At 46.9% G+C, this 23,947-nt stretch overlaps 2 protein-coding genes across 5 annotated transcripts in view; one reads left to right on the top strand and one right to left on the bottom strand.

Moving 5' to 3' along the window:
- Positions 1–5,777, top strand: part of LOC140719043 (proline-rich protein 14-like) — a 40,818-nt gene extending 35,041 nt beyond the window's left edge. For all 3 annotated transcript variants that reach the window (XM_073033401.1, XM_073033403.1, XM_073033404.1), the window contains exon 10: positions 5,087–5,777. In XM_073033401.1, the coding sequence (XP_072889502.1) occupies positions 5,087–5,351 (265 nt within the window). In that variant the 3' untranslated portion in view covers positions 5,352–5,777. The remainder of the gene's footprint in view (positions 1–5,086) is intronic.
- A 370-nt stretch (positions 5,778–6,147) lies between these two features.
- On the bottom strand, positions 6,148–14,415 carry LOC140719498 (transmembrane protein 265-like). Of its 2 annotated transcripts, none has more exons than XM_073034219.1 (3): positions 14,247–14,415; positions 8,481–8,836; positions 6,148–6,609 (listed from the first exon to the last, which is right to left on the bottom strand). In XM_073034219.1, exons 2-3 carry the CDS (start codon positions 8,754–8,756, stop codon positions 6,448–6,450), a joined length of 438 nt encoding a protein of 145 aa, XP_072890320.1. In that variant the 5' UTR covers positions 8,757–8,836; positions 14,247–14,415; the 3' UTR covers positions 6,148–6,447. The 2 variants fall into 2 exon arrangements, with proteins under 2 accessions (XP_072890320.1, XP_072890319.1); XM_073034218.1 differs by having other exon boundaries at positions 8,481–8,794; positions 14,247–14,413.
- Positions 14,416–23,947: the final 9,532 nt, after the last annotated feature.

Genomic DNA, 23,947 nt, shown 5'->3' with positions numbered 1-23,947 from the left:
GGGGGGGCAGGGTTAGCTCTGGACCCCATTTCCATCTGGTTTGTTCAGCACACAACACCTCACAGTGGAAGACACTAACAGTATGCTGGAAATTTGAGACTATCAGGGGCAGAAGTGAGTGCAGTTGCTATATCTAGGGAGAAGGTGCTTGGGAAGTTGAAAATTCTAAGGTAGATAAGTCATCTGGACTAGATGGACTACATCTGGGAGGTAGTTGAAAATATTGTAGAGGCATAAGTAATGACCTTTCAAGAATCACTAGATTTTGGCATGATTCCAGAGGACTAAAAAATTGCGAATGTTACTCCACTCTTCAAGAAGGGAGGGAGGCAAAAGAAAGGAAATTATAGGCCAATTAGCCTGACCTCAGTGGTTGGGAAGATTTTGAAGTCGATTGTTAAGAATGAGGTTTTGGGATACTTGGGGGGCTGATGTCAGCATGGTTTCTTTAAGGAAAAATCTTGCCTGACAAATCTTTTGGCTTTCTTTGAGAAAATAGCAAGCAGGATAGACAGAAGAATTGGTGGATGTTGTGTATTTGGATTTTCAGAAGGCCTTTGACAAGGTGCTGAACATGAAGCTGCTTAACAGGATAGAGAACCCACGATAGTACAGGAAAGATACTAGCATGGGTAGAGGATTGGCTAATTAGCAGTAAACAAAGAGTTGAATTAAAGAGAGCCTTTTCTGATTGGCTGCTGGTGACTAGTGGTGTTCTGCAAGGGTTGGTGTTTCGACGGCTTGTTTTTATGTTATATGTCAGTTACTTGGATGACAGTGTTATTGGCTTTGTGGCTAAGTTTGCAGATGATATGAAGAGGAGCAGGTAATATTGATGAAGCAGGGAGGCTGCAGAAGGATTTAGACTGGGAGGAATGAGTAAAATGGCAGATGGAGTTAGTGTTGGGATGTGTATTGTCATGCACTTTGGTAAAAGGAGTAAAAGTGTAGACTATAAATGGGGAGAAAATTCAAAAATCAGGATTGTGAAGGGGCCTGGGAGTCCTTGTGCAGGGTTCCCTCAAGGGTAACTTGCAGATTGAGTCGGTGATGAGGAAGGCAAATGCAAGTTAGCATTCATTTTGAGAGGACTAGAATATAAAAGTAAGGATGTAACGCAGAGGCTTTATAAGGCACTGGTGAGGCCTCGGTTGGAGTATTGTGAGAAATTTTGGGCCCCTTATCTAAGAAAGGATGGAGAGGGTTCAGAGGAGGTTCATGAGAATGATTCAGGAATGAAAGGGTTTTCATACGAGGAGTGTTTAATGGCTCTGGGCCTGAAATTGCTAGAGTTCAGAAGAATGAGGGGGGAATCACAATACAACCTGTCAGATGTTGAAAGGCCTAGATATAGTAGATGTGGAGAAAATGTTTCCTTTTGTGGGGGAGTCTATGACCAGAGAGCACAGCCTTAGATGAGAAGGACGTCCATTTAGAATAGTGGTGAGGAGGAATTTCTTTAGCCAAAGGGTGGTGAATTTGTGGACATCAGTGCCACAGGTGATTGTGGAGGCGAAGTCATTGGGTGTATTTAGAGTGAAGGTTTGTGGATTTTTGATTAGTTGGGATGTGAAAGGTTGTGGGGAGAAGGCAGGAGATTTGGGTTGAGAGGGAAAATGTATCAGCCATGATGAAATGGCACAGCAGACTTGATAGGCTGAATGGCCTAATTCTGCTTCTATGTCTTCTGGTTTTAAAGCATTCTGTTTTTCATGCACATCTAGGAGGGTGAGTAGATCGAAAGTATGACTGATCAGGGATATTAGAGTAAATATGCCTTGAGTCGGAAGAGGTAGGGGAAGTCTTTAATAAATACTTTGCTTCATTATTTACTCGTGAGAGGGACCTTGATGAATATGAGGACAACGTAGAACAAGCTGATATGCTGGAACATGTGGACATTAAGAAAGGGTGTGCTGGAACTTTTGAAAAACATTATGATAAGTCCCAGGGGCCAGACGGGACGTACCCCAAGTCACTACAAAAGCAAGGGATGAGACTCCGGCACCTCTGGTGATGATCTTTGCATCCTCATTGTCCATTGGAGTAGTGCCAGAGAATTGGAGGGTGGATAACTGGCAATTACAGACAAGTGAGCCCTACTTTGGTGGTGGGCGAAGTATTGTAGAGAATAATTTAGACAGGATTTGAAAGTGTTTGGTGAGCATAGTCTGATTAGGGATAGTCAGCATGATTTTGTGAGGGCAGGTCGTGCCTTGCTAGTCTGATTGAATTCTTAAGAGGCAGAAACAGAGCAGTGTCTGTGATGTATATGGATTTTATTAAGGCGTTTGATGTTTCCCCATGGTAGGTTCATTCAGAAAGTCAGGAGGGTTGGGATTCCCAGGGAAATAAGGCTGCATGGATTCAGAATTGGCTTGCCCACAGAAGGTATTTTGGTGGAGAGCGGACTACCACTCTTTGTGATTTTTTTTTAAATGATTTGGATGAGGAATTGGAGGGTGGTTTAGTATGTTTGCAGATGACACGGAGCTTGGTGCAGTTTTGGATAGTGTAGAAGGGTGTCGTAGGTTACAATGGGACTTTGACAAAGTGGCAGATGGAGTTCAATCTGGAAGAGTGTGAGGTTTTAAGTTTTAAGGCACAATGTCACTGGCAGGATTCTTAACAGTGTGATCTCGGGGTCCATGTGCTGTGGGTTAAGAAGGCATGTGGTGTGTTGTCTCCATTAGTCAGGGATTGAATTGAAGGGCCATGAGTTATGTTGCAGCTCTATGTAACCCTGGTTACACTACACTTAGAATATTGTAGCATACAAAATGCTGGAGGAACTCAGCAGGCCATCAACTGTGTTCAGTTGTCATCGCTTTGTTATAGGAAGAATATGGAAGCTTTAGAGAGATTAACCAGGATGCTGACTGACATAGAATGCATGTCTTACGAAGATAAGTTGAGTGAGCTAGGGCTTTTCTCTTTGGAGTGAAAAGTTATTTGATAGAGGTGTGCAAGATAAGAGGCAGAGATCAAGTGAACAGCCAGGAATGCTTTTTCCCAAGGTGGAAATGGCTAATATGAGGGGCCGTAACTTTAGGGTGTGTGGTGAAAACTATAGTGGTGGTAGAGGCAGATTGATGAGACATTTCAGTGACTTTGATAGGCACATGTATGAATGAAAAATTGGAGAGCTATGCAGGAGGGAAGGGTTCGATTGAGCTTGGACTAGGTTAAAGGGTCAGTATGAACATTGTGGGCTGAAGGGCCTGCACTGTGTTTACTCTTCTAAGATCCTGAAGCGGTAGAGGCGCTGGTGAACTTCCTTGTGATTCTTGTTTCTGTGTGACTGGACCAGGACAGGCTATTGGTGACGTTCACTCCAAGAAGGTTAGAGCTGTCAACCATTGATCAACCTTAGCACCATTGATCTAAACAGCACCCGACTTTCTGAAGTCAATGACCAGCTTTTCTGCTGACATTGAGGGAAATGTTACCGTGATGACACCATGTAGATAGAGCACCTAGTGACATCCTATACTCTTGACTCATCGTTATTTGAGTTGTGGCCTGCTACGGTGGTATCATCTGCATTGTTACTAGGACACTGTTAAGTAGATGTTCAGAGAATGGAAGGATATGGACATTTTTTAGACAGAAGGCATTTAATTACTAGTTTAATGAGTATGGAATAATATTGTGGGCTGAATGGTCTTTGCTGTCCTGTTACATATTCAGGATCTCATTGCAGAACCACAGTGTCCTCTTGCAACAGAACCCCTCCCACTCTACAGGAGCTCCATAACACAACCCAGGCATTGGAAACCCTACGTACTTTTGCAGTCACTGGTCCTCAACGGGTTGTGAGAGCACAGAAATTACATAGTGCAGCTCCATATCAGTCCCTTTGGCTTACTGTGTCCATGCCAATCTCTCTGAATTTGTCTCTCTGCACACAGAACGTATCCCTCCACTCCGTGCCCCACTCCTCTATCATAATGGCAACACCCAAAATGTGCGCACAACACAATCACCCCTTTTCAAAGGATCTGACGTGAGGAAATGGAAGGGCAGGGTAGTAAGTGTGCAGATGACACAAAGGTTGGTGGTATTGAAGTAATTACAAGGATACATTGTTAGGCTGGGCTCTAGTTGCAGATGTAATTCAGTGTGGAAAAGTGAAGCGATGCACTTTGGAAAGTAGAATTTGAAGGCAGAGTACAGGGTTATTCACAGGATTTTTAAGTGTGGAGGAATAGAGGCATCTTGGGGTCCAAGTTCATAGATCCCTGAAAGAGGGATCTGGGAATACAGAACCATAATTCTTTGAAAGTGGTGTCACAGGTAGATAGGTTTGTAAAGAGAGCTTTTGGCACACTGGCCATAAATCAAAATACTGAGTACAAGAGTTATGTTGAAGATGTGCATGACATTGTTGAGGTCTAAAAATTGAAAGAGTAGATGGAAATTTTACAACGACTCTAGGACCTGAGATTCAGGGTAAGAGTGAATAGATTAGGACTTTGTGCTCTGGAGTATACCGGAATGAGGGAGATTTGATAGAGGTATAAAAGATGCTGATGGTGTAAATGTAAGCAGGCTTTCCATTGAGGTTGCATGAAACTAGATCTAGAGGCCACAGGTTAAGGGTGAAAGGTGAAATATCTGAGGGGAACCTGAAAGGGAATTTCTTCATTCAGAGGGTGGAACAAGCTGCCAGTGGAAGTGGTGGATGCTGGTTTGATTTCAACACTTAAAAGAAATTAGTATAAGTACATGGATGGGACAGGACTAGGCAGAATAATAGTTTGGTACGGACTAGATGGACTCTTCCTCTGTTGCAGTGCTCTATAACTCTATGACTATGGAGGGAGCTCCACTCTGTGTCTGACCCTGGATTGCTTGATGAGACAGTGTGGATGGAGCTTTACCCTGTGTCTGACCCCAGATTGCTTGATGAGACAGTGTGGATGGAGCTTTACCCTTTGTCTGACCCCAGATTGCTTGATGAGACAGTGTGGATGGAGCTTCACCCTGTTTCTCACCCCGGAAGTGTGTGACGGGACAGTGTGAAGGAGCTTCACCCAGGAGTGTGGGATGAGTTTCTTACTTCACTCTCCTTTTATTCCACCAGCCCATTTGAGACCATCTTTGAGGAGCCGGTGGAGCGGAACGGGCTGCTGGTGCTGACCAGCCAGCGGCGGCTGAAGCGGACGGTGCAATTCCAGGACGGCAGCCTCCCCCGCAAGCGACGGCTGCGGCAGAAACTGCGCTTGGTGCAAGGGGGTGGCCCGGGGCTGCGTGGAGTCCGCTCTAGGTTGGAGGCGCCTGAGTTGGAGCGGCTGCTCAGGCAGCGGTTGTCCGAGCTTGACGCCTTCTTCGCCGGGGAGGAGGGATAGGGTCCCCCAGCCCTCACTCCCTCCATCCCCCACCTCCTTATATTGTCTCCCTCCATCCTCCCTCTCTCCTGCCCCCCCCCCCCCCCCACAGCACTGTACAGCCTCGTTTTTACCGGATAATATATATTTTTACTAACTCGTTCAGTTTTGTACTTGTCGCATGGTTTGGTTCTGACGATTCCTTTCATGAGGCACTGCCTCCTCACCCTCCCCTCATCCCTCTGCTCCTGTCACACCCTCCCTGCTCCCCACTGTACCCACTCTTGCACAACCCATCATCTCCCTCCCTTCCTCCTATTTCCTTTTTTTCCACCTCTCCACCTCCCCTTCCATGACTCCTTCTTGGTCTGTTTCTCCCCATTGCCTCCCCCGCCCTGGGTGCAGGATGTACAATGCATTTAATTAAAATGACCTTGCTTAAATGAATGCTGCGAAGGTTTCTCAGGCGGCCTAACTTACAGAACATTTGGTTCCTCCAAGTGGACCCAGGGCTGGTTTGTGTCTAGTGCTCGCCTCACACGCCTGGGAGACTGCTCTGAGGGAGGGGAGTACAAAAGTCATTTGGGGGAGATGCGGGAATGGTGGTTAGGCTATTTAACAGTCTAACCTCCCTCCTCCTAACAACCCTTTAGCGTTTAGACACCTTTCTCTCTTTCCAGACCCCCACCTCGCCCTCCCCCACCTCGCCCTCCCCCTGCCTCGCCCTTGCCCTCCCCCGCCTCTCTCTCCATGCAACCCCCACACCCTGTCTGCTTCACACCACACCACATTTGCCAAAATTGTTTATTTCAGCTAATCTTGCATTGTTAAGCAGTGATATATAAGTTAAGTATAAATAATCAACCCCCCCCCACTGAACCCCACCAGTAACAGTTTCCCCCAGTTCCCAATAATACTGTCAATGGCACTAATCCAGCGGATGCCGTTGGTCAGTGCCAGTGGGAGGTGGGGCTCAGAGTAACAGTCACGCCATAATGCTGGGTTCAGTCGTGGAAGCAGGCCCCCCTGCCCCAGGGTGTAGAGCAGGGTGGCGAGTGGTTGTTATCCTGCTCTGGACCAGGCTCGCTCAGCTCTCCACCTTACTCAGCTCTCCACCTTACTCTGCTAGCCGCACCAGGTAGGACACGATGACAATGAAAAGCAGACTCAGCAGCACGCTGGCCACCAGCACCAGGAAACTCAGGTGGCTGAACTTCACTGCCCGCCGACGCAACTTCCTCGCTGCTTCCACGTCACCTTGAATGTTCCGCTCTGTTGCCTGTGGGGATGGGGGAGATTGGCGTCAGAGTTTTGGCTACAGTCCCCTGGAATGTGTTATAGGTGGGATCTCATCTAAGCTTTCAGGGGGTTGAAATATAGAACAACAAATCTCCAGGAGTGAGTTACAGGCTGGGATCTAATCCAGAGGCTTGGGGATTATATATAGAATAACAGATCTAGGCTGGGATCTAATCCGGAATTATGGGGTAATGTGTAGAATAGGATTTCCCACGTGTGCCTTACAGACTGGGATCTAAACCAGGCATTTATGAGTTTTAAAGAAAACGTCACAGAAGTACAGCAGTGAGTCATATGACAGGAATGTGCTTAGAACATTTATTACTTTCATTACTGAATGGCACTCCCACAAAATCTGGAAATCCCCATTTTTGTTTTCTGAGTAATGTGATCAGTGAAATGCATTTGAACTTTAGATTTATCAATGGATTGCATGCCCCTCACTCCCTCTCGCTCAGAGGGAGATCTGCACATTGACCAGTTGTCTTCCTGTCCCCCTCTCAGGAGGAATCTGTACACGGACAGGTGGCTCTGTCTTTCTCTTGGGGTGGGGGTGAAATCTACATTAAATAATGTTCCCCTCTCCCCCAAGGGAAACCTGCACACAGACCAGGGTCTCTCAGTCCCTCTCTCGCAGAGGGAGATCCGTACACTGAACAGTGTCTCTCAGTCTCTTTCAGGGGAAACCTGTACACTGACTGGTATCCCTCCCTCTTAGAGATCTATACACTGACTGGTCACTCTCTGTCACTCTCTCTGTGAGATCTGTACGCTGACTGGTATCATTCCAAAGGAGAATGAGGTAACAGTGGTTGATAAGGGATGTTGAAGACAGCATAAAAGCAAAAAGGGTGACAACAAATAGTGGGAAACTATCAAGGCAACTTAAAAAGCAGTAAGGACAGAAAAGAGAAAATATGAAGTTAACCCTGCCCAATAATACCAAAGAGGATACCAAAAAGTTTCAGATATATGTATAAGAGTGGATATTGGACCACTGGAAAATGACACAGCAAAGAAAGTAATGGGGGACAACTTGAATAATTACTTTGTCAGTCTTCACTGTGGGAGAACTCCAGTAGCATGCCAGAAATTTGAGTGTTTCGGGCAGAAGTGATTATAATCACTAATACAAAGAAAATCACAAATATTATCCCACATTTTAAGAAATGAGGGAGGCAAAACACAGGAAATTACAGGCCATTTAGCTTGACTTCAGTAGTTCGGAAAATGTTAGACTTAATTAATAAGGGTGAAGTTTTGAAGCACTTGAGGGCACACAATAAAATAGGTTAAAGTCAGCATGGATTGTTTGAGAATAAGTCTTGGCTGACAAAATGAATGGCCAACTGGTAGAACGCAAAGAATGGGTATAAAGGGGACTTTTGCTGGTTCCGCAGTGGTCAGTGTTGGGTGAACTATGTTTCACATGTGTTAATTATCTGGTTGACTGAATTGATGGCTTTGTGGCCAATTTTGCAGACGTCGATGGGCGTACATAGCAAAGGTTGATAATTGTTCTTGATTAGTAAGGGTGTCAACAGTTAAAGAGTGAGGGTAGGAGAGGAAAATAAATCAGCCACAATCGAATGGTGAAGCAGACTTGATGGACTGAATAGCCTAATACTGTTCTTGTGTCTTGTGGTCTTCTCGTCCTTCAGTCCCTCGCTCTCTCTCTCTCTCTCTCGAGAAAGAGAGAGAGAGAGAGAGATCTGTACACTAACCGGTGTCTCTCAGTCCCTCTCTGTCAAGGGATACCTGTACACTGACCGGTGTTTCTCAGTCTGTCTCCCTTGGGGAAGATCTGTAAACCAGCTGGTGACTCTGTAGAGGGGTGGGGTACAAACTCACCTTTACGGCACTAATGAGTGCGTAGATGCCGACACAGGAACACCCGAAGATCACACTGCAGATCGATAGCCAGAAAAATCTCCTCTTGGTCCTCCAGAAGTTGCATATTCTGCCCTCGTCCACCTCCTCCTCCTCCATCTCCTTTACATTTATCAGGGCCTTGTTGTCATTCAGATCCCCATTCACCCGTGCTGGATTTCCATCCACCTCCTCGCCCCTTGCCTCTTTGACCGACTGCTTGGGCTTTCCAGTCGCTTCCATTGTTCCCTCCGCCATCAGGGACCCCAGGATGTGTCAGGATGGCAATGATTCAGCTGGAGGGAGAACACAAGAGGGATTCCCGTTATGTGCCAGATCTGGAGGGGTGACATAAGGGAAGTTCATAAAACCATGACGGGTGCTTTTTTTTTTACCCTTCCCCTTCTCCCCCCCCCCCCAACACTCCGCCCTGTCTCTGACATGCTCTCTCCCTCACCCTACACCCCTTTCAGTCTCTGTGACACCCTCTCTCCCTCCCCTACATCCCTCCTGTTTCTGACCCCTGCTCTCCCTTACACCCATCCCTGTCTCTGTCAGTGCAACAGAGTACAGGAGCTGGGAATCACATGACAGCTGTACAAGGCATTAGTGAGACTCCAGTTGAAATAATGTGTGCCGTTTTGGTCACCCAGGAAGGCTGGGATTGACCTTTACCATAGCCTTGGACAGGGATAGGAGTAAGGTGGATTTGGGGAGAACAGATTATGATGCTATTCGGTAGTGTAAATTGGGAACAGATGTACTCAGGGAAATGCACATCAGAAATATGGAGTTTCGAAGGGAGAACTTGCATGGGGTTCTGATATCTTTGTCCTATTGAGGCAAGGTGAAGGAATCATGGTTGATGAGAAGTTGAACGTTTAATCAAGAGGAGGAAAGAAGCTTATTTAAGTTTTAAAAAGCAATAGTGACACGTGGCTCTTGAAAGTTGCAAAGTAGCCAGGAAGGAACTTAAGAATTGATTTAGAATAGGACATGAGAAAGCCTTGGTGAGTAGGATTAAGGAAAACCAAGGCATTCTGCATGTGCATGAAGATCAGGAGGATAACTAGAGGGCAGGATCAATCGGGGATAAAGGAGAAAACGAGCCTGAAGTAGGAGGAGGTAGGGGAGGTCCTTAATGAATGCTTTGTTTCAGTGTTCACTAGTGAGAGGTGCACAGCATAGGACAAGCTGATACGGTATGCTAAAACATGTTGACAAGGACCTGTTGGAACTTTTGGAAAATGTCATGATAAATAAGGCCCCCTGGAGCCATACAAGATGTATCTCAGTTTACTACAGGAAGCAAGGAAAGAGATAGCTGTTCCTTTGGCAATGATCTTTGCATCCTCACTTACCATGTGTAGTAACAAGATCAGAGGGTGGCAAATATTATTCCTTTGTTCAAGAGAGATAATCCTGGGAATTATAGACCACTGAGTCTAACATCAGTGATGGGCAAACTATTGGAAAGGATTTTTAGAGACAGGATTTACAAGTATTTGGAGAAACAGTTTGATTAGGGGTATTCAGCATGAATTTGTGAGGGGCGGGTCATACCCCATGAGCCTGGTTGACTTCTTTGAGGTGGGAAATTGATGAAGGTAGAGCAGTGGATGTGGGTTTTTCTAAGGCATTCAACAAGGTTTTCCCATGGTGGGGTCATTTAGAGTCAGGAGACATGAGATCCAGGGAAACTTGGCTGCATGGTTTCAGAATTGGCTTGCCCATAAAAGACAGGGTGGTTGTACAGGGAATGTATTCTGCCTGGGGGTCGGTGACCGGTGGTGTTCCACAGGGATCTATTCTGGGACCACTGCTCATTTGTGATGTTTATAAATGACTTGGTTGAGGAAGTGGAAGGGTGGGTTAGTAAATGTACAGATGATGGAAAGTTGGTGGTGGTGTGGACTGTGTGGAAGATTGTTGAAGTTGACAACAGGACATTGACAGGATGCAGAGCTGAGAAGTGACACAGGGCGTTCAATCCGGAAAAGTGTGAAGTGATTCACTTTGGAAGTTCCGACTTGAAAACCATTTTGGGTTAATGGCAGGATTCCTCGCAGTCTGGAAGAGCAGAGAGATCTTGGTTTCCATGCCCTTAGATCCCTAAAATTGACAGGATTGTTATAAAGTTGTATAGTGTGTTGACTTTCATTAGTTTGTGGATTGAGTTCAAGGGCCACGAGTTACTCTGGCAGCCTTGTTAAATCTTGGTTACACCACATTTGAAATACTATTCAGTACTGGCCGACTTGTTTTAGGAGGGAAGTGGAGAAGTGCTTTAGAGAGGGTGCAGAGGAGATTTACCAGGATGTTGCCTGGTTTGGAGAACAAGTCATATGAAGCAAGGTTAGCAGAGCTAGGACTTCTCTCTTTGGAGCGTAGAAGAATGAGAGGGGACTTGATAGAGGTCTACAAGATTATGAGAGGCATAAATAGTGTGGATAGTCAGTACCTGTTTCCCAGGGCACCAATAACAAACACCAGAGGGCATATGTACAAAATTAAGGGAGGGAAGTTCAGGGGAGACATCGGGGTAAGTTTTTTTACACAGAAGGTTGTGAGTGCCTGGAATGACTTGCCAGGGATGGTGGTGGAAGCTAAAACATTAGGGGTATTTAAGAGCCTCTTGGACAGGCACATGGATCAAAGAAAAATAGAGGGTTATGGGGTAGTGTGGGTTTAGTACTATTTTTAAGGATTATATGGGTCGGCACAACATGGAGGGCTGAAGGGCCTGTACTGTGCTGAAGTGTTCTATGGAAAGGTTTGGTGAGCTGGGGCTTTTCTCTTTGAAACAAAGGAGGAGGAAGATAACTTGATAGATGTCCAAGATGACGACAGGCATAGATCGTGGACAGCCGGAGATATTATTCCAGATGGAAGTACCTAATAGGAGGGGGGCATAATTTTATGGTGTTTGGACAAATCTATAGGGAGATGTCAGAAAGGTGGGTGCGTGGAACACACTGCCAGAGTAGGTGATAGAGGCAGATACAGTGGGGACAATTGAGGCTCCTTCATAGGCATGTAGATGAAAGAAATGAAGAACTGCATGGGAGGAAAGGGTTAGATTGATCTTAGAATAGATGTAACATTGTGGGCAGAAGCCCCTGCAATGATCTATATTCTACACTGTGTGATGCAAAGAGAGTGGAACAGCTTAAACGTATTCTCCCCGAAGAGACTGAGGGAGGAGAGACAGATCGGGTGGGCAATGGGAGACTCCTTTCCTGTATCTGAAAACAGAGGACTTGGGATGAGGGGAGAGGAGGTTCAGAGGGGATCTGGGGGGTGGGGTTGCGAGGGAAGGTATTTCCCCCCAGAGAAGGGATGGAACCTGGAACTCGCTGCCTGAGAAGCTGTTGGAGAATGAGACTCAAGTATTCGGATGAGCGCTTGAATCTCCAAGGCGGAGAGTGGACGCGTGGTTTGGGAAATAGGTTGAGTCAGTATGCACAAGATGGGCCGAAGTGCCTGCCTCCGCACTCTCTGCCTACAAGGCGTTCGCCGTTCACACAGCCCCAGATGTGGAACTGGAGCAGTGACCTCGCCACAGGACACACTTGGACAGAGGGGAAGGACAATGTCCCAGAACGAAAGAACAATCGGTCACTGACAAACCAAAATCATCTCGTACCCAGCAGTACTTAAAAGCAGAATATAGAAAATACTGGAATCAGTTTGTGTCAGAGGCCCACACGCAGTAAAAACAGGCTGCAGTAACTGAGCGGCCGATCGGTGCACAAAGATTACCACTTGAGGGACACAGATCAGTGTAGATACCCCCCTCCCCACGAAAGAGAGGGACTGATAGACACTGGTCAGTGTACAGATCTCTCCCGGGGGGTGGGGGGATTGAGAAGTACTGGCTAGTGTACAGATATCCCCCTGAGGAGGACTGACAGACATCGGTGAGTGAACAGATCTCCCCTGAGAGAGGCCGGCCAGTGCACAGATCTCCCCCCTGAGAGAGAGTGAGGCTGAGAGATGCCGGTCAGTGTACAGATCTCCCCCCTGAGAGAGAGGGGCTGGGAGATGCCGGTCAGTGTACTGATCTCCCCCCGAGAGAGAGAGGCTGAGAGATGCCGGTCAGTGTACAGATCTACCCCCTGAGAGAGAGGGGCTGGGAGATGCCGGTCAGTGTACTGATCTCCCCCCGAGAGAGAGAGGCTGAGAGATGCCGGTCAGTGTACAGATCTACCCCCTGAGAGAGAGGGGCTGGGAGATGCCGGTCAGTGTACTGATCTCCCCCCGAGAGAGAGAGGCTGAGAGATGCCGGTCAGTGTACAGATCTCCCCCAGAGAGAGAGAGAGAGACTGAGAGACACTGGTCAGTGCACAGATCTCCCCCTGAGAGATACCGGTCAGTGTACAGATCTCCCCCCTGAGAGAGAGAGAGAGAGAGAGAGAGAGAGAGAGAGAGAGAGAGAGAGAGAGAGAGAGAGGCTGAGAGACACCGGTCAGTGCACAGATCTCCCCCTGAGAGAGAGAGAGAGAGAGAGAGACTGAGAGACACCGGTCAGTGCACAGATCTCCCCCTGAGAGACACCGGTCAGTGTACAGATCTCCCCCGAGAGAGAGAGAGAGAGAGAGAGAGAGAGAGAGAGAGAGAGAGAGAGAGAGAGAGAGAGAGAGAGAGAGGCTGAGAGACACCGGTCAGTGCACAGATCTCCCCCTGAGAGACACCGGTCAGTGTACAGATCTCCCCCCTGAGAGAGAGAGAGAGGCTGAGAGACACCCGTCAGTGCACAGATCTCCCCCTGAGAGAGAGAGAGAGACTGAGAGACACCGGTCAGTGCACAGATCTCCCCCTGAGAGAGAGAGAGAGAGAGAGAGAGAGAGAGAGAGAGAGAGAGAGAGAGAGAGAGAGAGAGAGACTGAGAGACACCGGTCAGTGCACAGATCTCCCCCTGAGAGACGCCGGTCAGTGTACAGATCTCCCCCTGAGAGAGAGAGGCTGAGAGACACCAGTCAGTGTACAGATCTCCCCCTGAGAGACACCGGTCAGTGTACAGATCTCCCCCCTGAGAGAGAGAGAGAGAGGCTGAGAGACACCGGTCAGTGCACAGATCTCCCCCTGAGAGACACCGGTCAGTGTACAGATCTCCCCCCTGAGAGAGAGAGAGAGCGAGTGAGGCTGAGAGATGCCGGTCAGTGCACAGATCTGCCTCGAGGGAGAGTCAGAGTTACCTGTCAGCTTACACAGAGAGTGTAGGAGACAACAATTTACACGTGACAGGGAAGGGCAGTGTTGATTTTAGTTATTTCTGGTTGCTTAGAGAACGTGTTCCACCGGGTTCCCTTGGTTCACCCCCCTCTGTTCGTTGTATACATCCCACTCCTGCCCCGTTACAGACGTGGCGAGGGTACGAACACCTGAAGAGATTCAGCTGAATGAGGGCTTCAAAGTAGCATGTAACTTGGCTTCTTATCCCAGAAGGATGGGGGAAGAGGACGTGTTCGACGACCGGTCGGTAGTGGTGGTGGTGGTGGAAGCGGACGACGTACTGGGGTTGGGGGTTGGGTGTGAGAGGGCAGTGTGTCTAATCACTGGGACCCCCTCTTTGGGTATCTGTTAGTTTGTATGTACAGTCCGTTTGTGTATCGGCGCTTCTGTGAATGGGTGTGTTTAAATCTGTGTGTGTGGCTGGATACGGCTCGTCAGTGAGTGTGCCTGTACTTTCAGTTAGTTTGCGCTGTCAGCGACCCCCCTCCGCCCCGCTCCTCTTCTCCCCCCTACCTCGGCTCCCGACACCGTTCCTCCGCCAGCTGCTGCCGCGCCGCCGCTCGGCCCGTCTGCCGCCACCGCGCTGTTTCCGTGTGGGCAGCGGAAGGGAGCGTCACTAAATTATCAAACTTCCCCAAAACGTCAATTGTCGGGTCGGCGCGGAGGAAGAGAGAGGAAGGGCGTGGAATGTGCAAGGCTGGGCGAGGAGGGAGGGGGAAGAGGGTGGGAGGGAGAGATGGAGGGAAGTGAGAGAAAGGTGGGGGGGGGTGGAAACAGGAAGGAAAGAGCGGGATGGGAGAGGGAGAGGAGGGAGGGAGGATTGAGAAGATAGGGAGGGTTGAGGTGAAGGATAGAGTGGGATTCATGAAGGAGGAGGGGAGGTTCAGGGAGGAAGAGAAAGTGGAAAGTGTGTGGTAGGTAAACTAAAGAGAGGGCAGAGAAAGAGGACAAGGAAGCGGTGGATGAGTACTGGAAGGAGGAGAGGTGACGGGGTGGAGGAGGATGAAGTGCTGGAGGGAGTGGAGGAGGAGGATGAAGTGCTGGAGGGAGTGGAGGAGAACGATGAGTTGTAGGATGGTGGGAAGAGGAGCAGGCTGATGGCTTGGAGTAGGGGATGGAAATGGGGAGTGAAAGGGGAGGATGGTGTGAGTGAGGAGAAGAAATGGGTTGGGGGAGGAGTTGGACGAGGACATGGAGGGGACTGTAGACAGAAGGGCTAAGCATCCAGGGACGTGTCAGTGCCGGGAATCAACATAATTTCTGGTTAGCGCGGGTCGGTTGGGAATCGGCCGAGGATCAGAAACAGCTCAGGAAATTGGTCATCAGACCATGCACAACTGATGTCTGGCAGGAAAAAGGCTCAGAAGGAGGAGGGAGGGAGATGGGGTGAGTTGCAGGGGCCAGAGGGGTTTTCAGAGTCAGGGAGGGTATAGTGGAGAGAGCGGGTCACGAAAACAGAGAGGGATAAATGGGAGGGTGGGGTTAATAGAGATAGGGACGGCTTAGGATGGGGGGGGGGGGCAATGAGACAGAGTGGAGTGTTAGGACCCGGAGATGGCGATGGTAATCGGAAGGGGAGGTGCCACCAGAGACGGGGGGGGGGGGGGACATAGGGCTGGAGCTGGGATGGTTATGGAGACGGGAGGGGAGTATTTGCCAGAGAGATTTACAGGACAGGCGATTCACAGAGATATAGGTGAAGGCATAGAAGACATTCTAACTGTGCCCCTACATTAGAACATTGAAACCACGCCAGCAGAACACAGTAATAGGGCCTTCAGCCCCGATGTTAAACTCGATCCCTTCTGCCTACACAATTTCCATATCCCTCCTTTCCTGCACATCCACGTGCCTGCCTATAAGCGTCTTAAATGCCTCCGTCGCATCTGCCTTCACCACCACCCCAGGCGGCTCATTCCAGGCATCCACCACACTCTTAACTTGCCTGAACATTTCCTTTGAATGTACTGTATAACCTCTCAGTTTAAACGCATGCCCTTGGGCATTTTACTCTATCTGTGCCTCTCATCGTTTTATAAACCTCTATCAGATCTCCCCTCCCTCAGCACCCGCTACTCCAGGAAAACGACCCCAGTCTGTACAAACTCGTTACAGCTCACACCCTGAAATCCAGGCAGCATCCTGCACCTTCTCCAAAGTCCCCTACATTCTTCCTGCAACGGGGCACCACAATACTCCAAGAGCAGCCTGATCATCGTTTTTATAGAGATGCAGCATAAACTCTTACCGACCAACGAGGGCAAGCATACCGTACACCTTCTTTACCGCTTTAGCCACCTGGCACTTTCAAGAAGCTGTGGGCTTGACTCTCAAGACCCTTCTGTACATCAATAACTGTTAAGGGTTCTTCCATTAATGTTGGGAAAAATTGAAACCAAATCATTTGAAAGAGGTAGCATAGGGTCAGCAGGTGTTGAATCATGTTGGTAGAGGTAGGGAATTATAAGGGTAAAAAAATACTCCAATGGGAGTTATATATGGCCCCCAAACAGTAGTAAAGATGTGGTCTACAAATTATAACAGGAGATAGAAAATGCATGTCAAAAGGGCAGTGTTATGATAGCCATGGAGGATTTCAATATGCTGGTAGATTGGGAAAATCAGGTTGGTGCTGGATCCCCAGAGGGGGTGTGAGATGCCTTTCTAGAGCAGCTTGTGGTTGAGCCCACTAGGGGATCAGCTATTCTGGATTGGGTGCTGTGCAATGAACCAGAATTGATTAGAGAGCTTAAGGTAAAGGAACCCTTAGGGGCTGTGATCATAATATGATCAAATTCACCCTGGAATTTGAGGAGAAGCTAAAGTCAGATGTATAAGTATTACAGTGGAGTAGAGGGAGTTACAGAGGCATGAGAGAGGAGCAGACCAGATTTGATTGGAAAGGAACACTAGCATGGATGATGGTAGAGCAGCAACGTCTGGAATTTCTGGCAGCAATTTGGAAGGCACAGGATATATACATCCCAAAAAGGAAGATGTATTCCAAAGGCAGGATGCCACAACCATGGCTGACATGAGAATTCAAAGCCAACATAAAAGCCAAAGAGAGGACATATAATAGAGCAAAAATTAGTGGGAAGTGAGGGGATTGGGAAGCTTTTAAAAACCAACAGAAGGCAACTAGAAAAGCAGTAAAGAAGGAAAAGATGGAATATGAAGGTAAGCCAATAATATTAGAGGATGCCAAAAAGTTTCTATCTATATATATATAACCATAGAACAATTACAGCACAGAAACAGGCCATCTCGGCCCTTCTAGTCTGTGCTGAACACTTACTCTCACCTAGTCCCACCGACCTGCACTCAGCCCATAACCCTCCATTCCTTTCCTGTCCGTATACCTATCCAAAACTAACCAACAATATACACGCGTGCGCACACACACACACACACACACACACACACACACACACACACACACACACACACACACACACACACACACACACACACACACACAGTGTAAAAGATAAGCAAGAGTAGATATTGGACCACTGGAAAATGATACTGGAGAGGTCATAATGGGAGAAAAAGAAATGGTGGTAGCTTGCATCAGTCTTCACTGTGGAAGGCTGTAGTGTGCCAAAAGTTTGAGAGTGCTGGGGGCAGAAGTGCATGAAGTTGCCACACTAGGGAGAAGATTATTTGGAAACTGAAAGGTCTGAAGGTAGGTAAGTTACCTGGAACAGATTATATATACCCCAGGGGGTTCTGAAAGAGGTGGCTGAGGAGATTGTGGAGATATTAGTAATGATCTATCAAGGATCAATTGGTTCAGGAGGAATGCAAAATTGCAAAAGTTTCCACTCGTCAAGAAGGGAGAGAGGCAGAAGAAAGGAAATTATAGGCCCGTTAGTTTGACCTCAGTAGATGGGAAGATGTTGGAGTTGACTATTATGTACTTGGAAGAACATGATAAACTAGGCTGTAGTTAGTATGGTTTCATTAAGAAAAATCTTGCCTGACAAATCTGTTGGAATTCTTTGATGAAATACAATAACATGCAGGAAAGGCAGGGAAGAATCGGCAGATGTTGTGTACTTGGATTTTCAGAAGATCTTTAACAAGGTACTACAAATGAGGCTGTTTAACAAGTTAAGTGCGCAAGGTATTACAGGAAAGGTACTAGAATGGATAGAACATTGGCTGATTGGCAGGAGGGAAAGAATGGGAATAAAGGGAGCCTTTTCTGGTTGGCTGCCATTGATTAGTGGTATTCCACAGTTGTCTGTGTTGGGACCACTTTTGTGCAATACGTCAATGATTTGGATGATGGAATAGATGGCTTTGTGGTCATGTTTCAGACAATACAAAGATAGGTTTAGGGGCAGGTAGTTTTGAGGAAGGACAGAAGGACTTAGATTAGGAGAATGGGTAAAGAAGTGGCAGGTGCAATACAGTGTTGGGAAGTGTATGATCATGCACTTTGGTAGAAGAAATAGAAGCATAGACTATTTTCTAAATGGAGAGGAATTTCAAAAATCTGAGGTGCAATGAGTGCTTAGGAGTCCTCGTGAAGGATTGCCTAAAAGTTAATTTGCATGGGTTGTGTTGGTAGTGAGGAAAGCAAATGCAATGTCAAGGGTTCATTTTGAGAGCGCAGGAATATAAAAGCAAGTATGTAATGTTGAGGCTTTATAAGGCACTGGTGAGGCCTCACTTGGAGGATTGTGAGCAGTTTTGGGCCTCATCTAAAAAAAGATGTGCTGACATTGGAGAGGGTTCAAAGGAAATTTACGAAAATGATTCCAAAATTGAAAGGCTTGTCATATGAGGAACATTTGATGGTTCTGGGCCTCTGCTCACTGGAATTCAGAAGAATGACCTCATCGAAACCTATCATATGTTGTGGAGGGGATGTTTCCTGTGGTGGAGGAGTCTAAGAGGGCACAGCCTCAAAATAGAGGGGCATCGTTTTGGAGTGGACATGAGGAGAAATTTCTTTAGCCAGTGCAGTGAATCTGTGGAATTCACTGCCGTAGGCGGCTGTGGAGGTCAAGTCATTGGGTATATATAAGGAAGAGGTTGATAGATTCTTGATTAGTCAGGGTATGAAGGGATATGGGGAAAAGGCAGGAGACTGGGGCTGAAAACAAAAATGGATCAGCCAGGATGAAATGATGGAGCAGATTTAATGGGCTAAATAGCCTAATTTTGCTCCTATATCTTACAATCTTATTAATAATGTACCGTCTCCTTACATGTGATCTCCCAAAGTGCAACACCTCACACTTGCCAGGATTAAACTACAAACTACAAAAGTTACGCGGGGGATCACTTCATTGAGCACCTGCACTCCATCTGCCATAAGGAAACTTCCCAGTGCCAAACATTTTAATTCCAGTTCCCATTCTAACATGTCAGTCCATGGCCTCCTCTTGTGTCCTATCCCCTCCCCTCTTTTATTCCCTACTTTGGCTTCCTACCTCTTCTTCCTTCCTTTCTCCTATGGTTCACTCTCCTTTCCTATCAGATTTCTTCCTCTCCGGCCTTTCCTACCCACCTGGCTCACCTATCACCTCCTAACCACCCTCCTTCCCTTCCCCCCTCCCTTTTTATCCTGGCATCTTCCCCCTTCCTTTCCAGTCCTGAAGAAGGATCTTGGCCTGAAACCATAGATGCTGCCTGACCTGCCGAGTTTCTCCGGCATCTTGTGTGTGTTGATTTAAACTGCGTTGATCATTTCTCCAATCTTGTCTATATATGATCTGTATGCCACTGTCTCCCTTGACAGCCCCATACACTGTCTACAATCCCTTTGTGTTAACAGAAAACTTATTAATTCACCCACTTATTAATGTACTGTGTGTATTATATATAGGTCCCAATTAACTATCTGTCATATACACATTGTGGATTCCAGTTAACTGGGACACATCAGGACCAGTATATTTTGTCCCAATTAAACAGCTACCCCAATTAGCCTAAGTTCCGTGCAAATAGTTTAACAATGTGTAAAAAAAAGACAAACTACCATTAACTGAGTAAGAAATTATGTATTCAAATGAAATACAGACTAAATTAGAACACTACCAAAACTACTACAGTACTATGTATTAGTTCCTAAATAGATATCCAGAATTAGTTATAGTTCTCCAGTGTACACCGATGTGTTCTGTTGATTGACTGCAAATGAACAAGGTCAGTGTGGGTGCCTAGTGCAGATAGCACCTTCAAACAGTGCTTTTGACTCCTCTAAATCTTCTAACTGCAATGTTCAAAATCATTGCTGAAACCTTCAAATTCTTTGTGGTTCCTAACTTGATGAAGTTGTGAAATTACTTGATTTATACTCTTGTATGTTTTTGGCATCTTCAAGCCTGAATGTTTGAAACCACAGTGAGCAAAACAGTTCTAAATTGTCTTACTGTTTATTACTCACCAGTTATCAGTGACAAAACTTGCCTTATCAAACACCTGCATAAATGCTAGCATGTATTTACAATGCAAACAGCATTATATAAAATGTTTACAATGCAGCGACAGGTGTAATAAATAGAGAGGGGCGAGGGGATGATTAACTAGAGTGGTTGATCAGATTAACTGCCCAGGGGAAGAAACTTTTAAGGTGATATGAAGGCTGTTTTTTTTAAATAGCCTTGTAGCACTTTCCAGAAGGGAGCTTTTGGGAAAGGTAGTTTGCAGAGTGAATAGTGTCCACAATGATTTTTACTGGTCTCCTCTTAGTTTTGGACACATACAAGCCCTGCAGTGTTGGTAGACTACAGCCAGTGACCTTTTCTGCTGACCTGACAGTTTGCTGTAGTTTTTATATGTTGTGAGGGGAAGCTGCACTGAACCAGGCAGTAATGGCTGATGTGAGGATGCTCTCTGTGGTGGCAATGTAGAATTGAACAGTATGTTCTGCAGAAGATGGGACTTCACTAACTGCCACAAGAAATCGATCCTCAGCTGAGCCTTTTTGTTCATGAAGGTGATATGGTTCTCCTACATGAGGTCCTGTGAAATAATGATGCCTGGCATGTTGAAACGGTGTTGTCAATGATTTGATGAGTGGTGGTGAGGAGACGCATTTCTCCTGAAGTCGACTTGCATCTCAGTGGTTTTGAGGGCATCCAGCTCCAAGTTGTTCTGAATCTTTGTCCCCGCTCCGTAAAACTCAGTCAACTTGGTGAGTCATGACTTGCCTTGTTGTCTGCATGTAAATGCTCATAAGTCCTTTCCAGTAACTTCTTCTCTCTGATGAGAGACTAACCAGTCTATAGTTTCCAGGATTATATCTATTTACCTTCTTGAACAAAGGAACAACTTTGGCAACTCTCCAGTCCTCCAATACCTAACCTGAGGCAAGAGATGATTCAAAGACTTTGATCAAGTCCCAGCAATTTCCTCTCTTGCCTCCCTCAATAACCTAGGATAGATCCTATCAGGCCCAGGGGACTTATCCACCATTATAATCTTCAAAATACCCAGCACCACCAACTTCTCAATCTCGGAATGCCCCAGCAAATTAGCATCCCCCACATTACTCTCCCCCTACTTGGCTACCAATTTAGAACTTGCCCCACATTCTTTGAGTGAACAGATATTTCCCTCCTTTATCCCTGAGTGGTCATCCTCTCTCCCTAGTTATCCTCTTATTTTAGATATAGGTATAAAATGCTTCGGGATTCTCTTTATTCCAACTCGCCCCTTTTGATTATCCTTTTACTTTTTGTCTGAAATCATAACACACACTACTTTCATTATTCTTGGTGTCCTTCTCAGTTACTAACATGACCCACATTCTAAAAACATAAGTTTCCCCCTTCATCATTGTGTTTCTCTCTCTCTCCCCTCCCTCTCCCCTCCCTCTTATTTTGAATACAAGTGTAAAACGCCTGAGGATTATCTTTGATTCAACTTGCCAAGAAATTCTTTTGGCTTTCCTAATGCCCTGTATGAGCTCTTTCCTCTATATTCTTCAAAGGTCTTGTCTGATTTTACGGCTTTCTAAAACTTACATACACTTCCTTTTTCTTTTTGATTAAGTTTGTCCAAGTTTCACTTGCACTGTGATGTTTATCCCTCCCCCTCTATGGGATACGCTGGTTCTGAGCTTGGATCAGCTGCTTTTGCAAACGTTCCCACATGTCAGTTGTGGACTCTCACAGCTGCTTTCAATTACCTCCCCCTCACTCGAGTCAAATGATCTCATAGCTTTCGCTCCAAGTAAGTACTTCTCCACAAGGTTCATGCTTATGCTTACTCATTATTAAAACTTAAAGTTATATGGCTCAGAACGAGGCCCTTCTGCCCAACTGACCAAGGTGCCTTCCTGAGCTGGTTCTCTTTGCCCGCTATTAGTTCGCATGTGAACCTTTCCTATCAGTGAACCTGCCTAAGTGCCTTTTAATTGCCACTTCCCCCACTTCCTCTGGCAGCTCCCACCTCCCTTTAAACCGGCCCCTTAATCTTTTACCCTTTCACTTTAAACCTGTGCCCTCTAGTTTTAGACTGTCCTCCCTTGGCGGAGAAAGAAACATGATTTTACAAACCTCTGTCAGGTCACTGCTTGGCCTCCTTCACTCCAGGGATCAGTCCTAGCGCTGTCCAGTCTCTTTCTATAACTCAAGCCCTTCAGTCCCAGGAATGTCCTGGCAAATCTTTCCTGTGCCCTCTCCAGCTTAATCCCACCCACTTGCACTCAATGCCTTGGTAGCAGGGTTCAGGGATGGAGTGACACAGGGCCTGGGATAGGGGGTGGTCATGTAATCCCAACTTTTGTACTCAGTGCCGTGGGAGCAGGTTACAGAGATGGGGAGAGACGCAGGGGCTGAAGGAGGTCACAGAGACGGGAAAGGCGCAGGGGCCGGAGGGGGTCACAGATATGGGAAGTGAGGCAGGTCTGGAGGGGGGCACAGAAATGGGAAGGGAGGTTTCAGAGATAGGGAGGGGGAGTTGCAGGGGAGGGAGGGAGGCCGTGGGGCTAGAGAGGGGAGTAGGGGAGGAAGGGAAGTCACGGAAGATAGATGGCCAGGAGGTGACAGGTGACAGAGTCTGATAGGGTGGACCAGGAGAGAAAGGGAAGGGGGAGTGACACAAGAGGGATGTGGTAGGCAGGTAAGAAGAAAAGAAGAGGTGAGAAGGGAGATAGAATGGGAAATGGAAGAAGAGAGAAGGTGGCAGGGGAGAGAAAATACTGGAAGTTAGATAAGTTGATGTTCATGCCATCAGGTTGAAGGCCACTCAGGTGAAGTGTTGCTTCACTTGGAAGGACTGTTTGGGGCTCTGAGTGAATGAGAGAGAAGGTGAATGGACAGGTGTAGCACTGCAGTGGGGAGAGGCGATTGGACAAGGGAAACACAGAGGGAGTGATCCATGTAGAAAGTGGAGAATGGTGGGAGGTAAAGATGCGCTTGGTGGTAGGATCCTGTTGAAGATGGCAGAGATTGTGGAGAATGGGCGCAGAGGCTCATTGGGTGACAGGTAAGGACAAGAGAAACTCTATCCCTGTTAACGCGATGGGAAGATCGGGTTGTGGTAAACCATGTATACCTGTCTGGACACGCCCTTCTGCTGACTACTCCTGTGGCTCCTCCCACAGACCCCTGTATAAAGGTGATTGGGGCACTGCTCCTCCCTCAGTCATCCAACATGGTCGTGCTCCATTTTTGTTGTTAATAAAAGCCTATCGTTCTTTACTCTACTTCCAGTCTCCTAGAGTTATTGATGGAGCATCAATTTTATTAACAGCGATTTTAAAACATGGAATCCATTTTAAGACCGGTAGTCCCTTTGACCTAAGGGCTAAGAGTGTGGCCTTCCACACCGTGGCATAATTGATGCTCTATCAATAACTCTAGGAGACTGGAAGTAGAATAAAGAGCGATAGGCTTTTAGTAACAGTGAAAATGGAGCATGACCATGTTGGATGACTGAGGGAGGAGCAGTGCCCCAATCACCTTTATACAGGGGTCTGTGGGAGGAGCCACAGGAGCAGTCAGCAGAGGGGCGTGTCCAGACAGGTATACATGGTTTACCACACGGGTGAAGGCTGGTATCTGGGAAATGGGGAAGATGCAGGTGAGGGCAGAATCAATGGTGAGGCAGGGAAACCACATTCTTTGAAGAAGGAGGACATCTCTGATGTTCTGGAAAGGAAAGCTTCCTCTTAGGGTCAGATATGGCTAAGACTGAGGAACTAAGAAAAGGAAATGGCATTTTTTTACAAGTGACATGTTGGGAAGAGG

This window comes from Hemitrygon akajei, chromosome 31, assembly GCF_048418815.1.
Source record: "Hemitrygon akajei chromosome 31, sHemAka1.3, whole genome shotgun sequence".
Classification (NCBI taxonomy): domain Eukaryota; kingdom Metazoa; phylum Chordata; class Chondrichthyes; order Myliobatiformes; family Dasyatidae; genus Hemitrygon; species Hemitrygon akajei.
Note: the sequence above shows the minus strand (reverse complement) of the source record. Positions and strands in the feature narration are given on the sequence as shown.